Raw genomic sequence first — 4,820 nt, forward strand, 5'->3', positions numbered from 1 at the left:
GGAGTTTTCCACCCAGTAGGTGCATTTGCAAAATACGGAAAATGTTCCAAGATCCAGTTGTAGATATCCTTCACTGGCAGGCGCTTGGTCGGAGAGTCCTCGATGGCCATAAATATGAGGCAGCTGAAGGAGTAGGGGGGTTTGCAGTTAGGGTTCTGCCTGGCATCGTAGGGCATGTCAGAGTGGGCAGGGGACGGGGGGGTGTCATCGTCCAGGTCCTGGACGGGGCTGACACTCCTGAGGACCGACTCCCCAAAGCTCTTCAGCAAGTTCTTGCTCTCGTGCAGCCAGTTCAGGTTGGTCAGCTCTTCATCTTCCATGGCCCCCTCTTCTAATCGGATGTCAGGCAGAGAAAAGTCGAGGTCATCGTCTTCCTGAAGGGCCTTGGAGAAACCGCTGCCCCGGTAACACTGACTCAGTCCACTGGAGACACTAATTCCTGAGCTTTCTGGCTTCTTACTGGGAGGCATGACTGGACCCATTTACGTGAAGGCTCCTAGTAAAGACATCACAAAGAAATGATGAGCTGGCGAGGCCCAAAACAGAAAGGCAGACTGTGCCCCTCTGACTCTGTTGCCTCCCACTGCCGCCTCTATGGAACCCCTGCTACACAAGAACACCACCTCGGGACTCCCACACTGAGCAACGCAATCCCACAATTCCACTACAGATAGGCTGATGAGAAAAATCAGCCCACCGTTCATATAGCAAGGCGACCTGATGCCCCTTAAATAAAACAAGACTGATAACACCAGCCGGGCACAGTGGCTCGCGCCTGTAATCCCACCCAGCACTTTGGGAGGCTGAGGCAGGAGGATTGCTTGAGACCAGGAGACCAGTTTTAAAGTACACTAAATTTTATTGCGAATTATTTTTTCTTCCAAACAGAAGAAAAGCAAGTAACTTCAGGCACCACACGAATACATGGGAATGTAAGATAAGCCATTAACTGAAATTAGAACTGGTGAAAAAAGTCAGGAGAGCAACTGCCAGTTTCAAGACAGTAAATTCAATTCAATTCAACAAAACATGCCACAGAATCCTATCCCTCCACCCCGACCCACCACCATCCCCATTTTTATCAATGACCTAGAACATGGAATAAAATAACATCTGATGAGAAAAGAAAACCAGGAGGTGGTACATTTACAAACAGAAAGACCCCTACAGACACAAAGCATGTTCAACCCTCCAGCACCCAATGTAACACAGAAAGAACAATGTAACACCCAATGTAACACAGAAAGAACACCCAATGTAACACAGAAAGAACAGTAAAGATAACCAAAAAGGTCTCCCACTCTCTGTAGCACTAAAACAATATGCTTGGTTTGAGAGTGTTACGTTTTAATTCCCCACAGAAACAACAGGTAAGAAAATCAAGCATCTATCTAGAAAACAAATTAACAGGCTAGGCATGGTAGCTCATGCCTATAATCTCGCCACTTTGGGAGGCTGAGGCGAGAGGATCACTTGAGCCCAGGGGTTCGAGACCAGCCTGGGCAACATAGCAAAACCCCATCTCTACTAAAATACAAAAATTAGCAGGGCATATGCCTGTAGTCTCAGCTACTTGGGAGGCTGGGTGGGAGGACTGCTTGAACCCAGGAAGCTGAGGCTGCAGTGAGCCATGACTGCACCACTGCACTCCAGCCTGAGCAACAGAGCGAGATCCTGTCTCAAAAGTTTTGAAGAAAGAAAGGAAGAACGAAAGGAAAGGAAGAAGGGAAGGGAAGGGGAGGGGAGGGAGGGGGGGGAGGGAGGGAGGGGAGGGGAGGGAAGGGAAAGAAGGGGGAAGGGAAGGGAAAGAAAGAGGGAAGGAAAGGGAAGGGAGGGAAGGGAAGAGAGGGGAGGGGGAGGGCAAGGGAGGGGAAGGGCAAGGGAAGGAAAGGGCAAGGGAAGGGCAAGGAAGGAGGAGAGGAGAGGAAGAAAGAGAGATAATGAACATATTTAAAAGCAAAGACATAGGCCTGGCATGGTAGCTCATGCTTGTAATCCCACCACTTTGGGAGGCTGAGGCAGGAGGATCTCCCTTGAGCTCAGAAGTTCAAGACCAACCTGGCCAACATGGTAAAACACCATCTCTACCAAAAAAAATACAAAAATTTGCTGGGTGTGGTGGTGTGTGCCTGTAGTCCCAGCTACTTGGGAGGCTGAGGTGTGAGGATCACTTGAACCCAGGAGGTTGAGGCTCACTGCACTCCAGCCTGGGCAACAGAGGGAGACCTTGTCACAAAACAATAAATAAAATTAAAAAGGCAAAGATGTGACCCTTCTATGTCTCTTAAATGTTCATTAACACTACATCTAAAACAACTGCCGCTTCAGCTGGGAAAGCTCTATTAGGGAATTCTGGAAGGCATAATTCTGGGAACTAACCAACCAGCCAAGGGTGCCAGTGAATTAGAGCACCTTCCTTCTTCCAAAAGGTAGAACCTGCCAGACGCAAGGCCTAAGGGGGAGCTGTCATGAGAGGCCCAACTGTTTTGTGTTTTGTTTTTTTGTTTTTTTGTTTTTTGAGACAGAGTCTCACTCTGTTGCCCAGGCTGGAGTGCAGTGGTGCGATCTCGGCTCACTGCAACCTCTGTCTCCCGGGTTCAAGCGATTCTCCTGCCTCAGCCTCCCCAGTAGCTGGGACTACCAGCGTGCGCCACCATGACTGGCTAATTTTTGTATTTTTAGTAAGACAGGGTTTCACCATGTTGGCCAGGATGGTCTCGATTTCTTGATCTCGTGATCCACCCACCTCGGCCTCCCAAAGTGCTGGGGTTCACTCACAGGGAGTATTTCTTTCTATCAAATAAGGAGTTTACCCTGACACATTTCAGAGAAAAAACAAGCTAGCATCTTTAGGCTTGGGGTTACAACAGAGTCTGGTCTGATCCTGGCTTTAACTTCTTTATGAACGAATTACAGCACCACTTGTCTTTCTTAAGTTTCCTCAGATCCCATCAGAAAATTTTCTGATGACCAGCAAATGCCCACAGTAGAGTATAAAAAAGAACTACCCAGCCACTGAAGTCAACTTTAGCTCTAAATGAAAGTTTTATGTCTCCTGAGCTTCCAAACAGGAAAATTATATCATGGCTGACAGTAAAGTAATTTAATTGCACTGTTGCTATGACAACATGCTGCTCTCTTTCTTTTTAATTTGCTTATTTGTCAGTAGCTTCCCAGAGGAACTAACACGCTATTCTCCATGTTTCCTTTTGTTTTAAGCAAACACCGCCAGCAATATGGTTTTAGGAGAAAAAGTGGCATTGTCACGGAGAGAGGGTTATGGGAGTTCAGTACCCTTGGATCGTGTGTGCGCTTTGTGCTGGGACCCCGTACTCTCCAACCGCTCACTGCATCCCTATAAATCCCGCATTTTATAGCAACAGTGTAAAGAGCTGCTGATCACTACAGTTCCATGTAAAAACAAAACAAAACTAAACAAAAAAAAACACTTCCCAGAAACCATAGCTGAGGAGTTTTCCATTATTATACTCTAACTACAGATTTCGCCAAATCTTTTTTTCCTCCTGTTTTAGAGGGAAAAAAAAAAGAATCTGGATCATGTGAGTTGCAGTTAAGCAAACATTTTTAATCTGCTGCCAACAAGGCTGCTCCACCAGATACGCAAATAGTTATTCACTGGTGACCTCCTTACAACTTTTCTCTACACACACACACACACACACACACACACACACACACACCCTCTTTTGTTTTTACGACTTGCTGTGTTTTGTTACCCTTTTTATTTTTTAACGGAGAAAATGAGGCAAGAAAGCTGTTTCTCGCCTAGTAAACAGAAGGTCTCCAAATAACTGACAAAGACATTACTGGCCCAGCTCTGAACAGATGTTCGATGCGAACTTTAAAAAGTTAAGAAATCCTCCCAGAGCGGAGCAGGGCAGTCCCAAGTTTGGGGGGTCGAGTCACCCCCCACCCAGCACGCGCGCGCGCGCGCACGCACGCGCTTCACTCTCGTCTACTGTACTTGTCAAAAACATTTCAAGGGGACCTGCGGGAGTGGCGATTGGCTGCATCCCGCGTCAATCAGCGGCGTTGCCGGGCAACGGGGGAAACTGCTCTTCTCCCCGTATACAGGGCAATTGGGAGCTCGCATACCTTCACTGCCGGTCAGATGTCATAAACCTTTTATTGGCCGCACCGCGGCGAGCCTCGAAAACAAATCAATAAAAGCCCGCCGTCCCCCAACTTATCCAGGGCCCAAGGAGGGTTTCAAAGAGGGCCGGGATGAGGGGGGTCGGGCCTCGGGGTCTCGGAAGACGTTCGTTGCCTGTGCCAAGTCTGCACAGTTTAGGGGGGAGGGATCTTTGTTAGAAGCCTGTTTCTCATCTTGGGGTCTCCACTTGATCGGAACCCCCTCCCTGCCCCGGAACGGCGGGGACCCCGTCCTCCGCAGACAATACCAACTCTGTTCCTTGCGGGCTTTTCGGAAACCGAGGCACCGGAAAGCAGCACGCACGTCGGGGCAGGAAACTCTTCGGACCCGGCAACTTCCCGGCTAGGGGGCTCCCAGGCCCCCCACCCGACCCTCCCCCCAGGACCTGCGGGGTCCCTCGTCTTCCGAGAGCGGCGAGGTAGTCCCCAGGACCGTCTCGGACGCGCCTCCCGCCCCGGGTGCCCCCCGAGCCCACGCGGGAGCCTGCGGGAGCGGGGCGCAAACTCACCTGGCCGGAGCGGGGCACGGGGGCGCGGGGTAGCCGCTGCCCTTCAGCGGGAGCCGACAAACTTTCGCGGGCGCCCGGCGGGCATCGCTCGGTGGCCCCGCTAAGGACGCGCGGGCGCGGCGCAGCGAGCCCGGGGCG

The 4,820-nt window shown here is 50.4% G+C and overlaps 1 protein-coding gene across 1 annotated transcript in view; it reads right to left on the bottom strand.

Moving 5' to 3' along the window:
* Positions 1 to 4,820, bottom strand: part of FOXN3 (forkhead box N3) — a 479,473-nt gene that overhangs the window by 261,851 nt on the left and 212,802 nt on the right. Inside the window, exon 3 of the mRNA XM_017882286.1 lies at positions 5 to 496. Within this exon, the coding sequence (XP_017737775.1) occupies positions 5 to 482 (478 nt within the window). The 5' untranslated portion in view covers positions 483 to 496. The remainder of the gene's footprint in view (positions 1 to 4; positions 497 to 4,820) is intronic.

Source organism: Rhinopithecus bieti, unplaced genomic scaffold (assembly GCF_001698545.2).
Source record: "Rhinopithecus bieti isolate Rb0 unplaced genomic scaffold, ASM169854v2 scaffold_12086, whole genome shotgun sequence".
NCBI classification, from domain to species: Eukaryota; Metazoa; Chordata; class Mammalia; order Primates; family Cercopithecidae; genus Rhinopithecus; species Rhinopithecus bieti.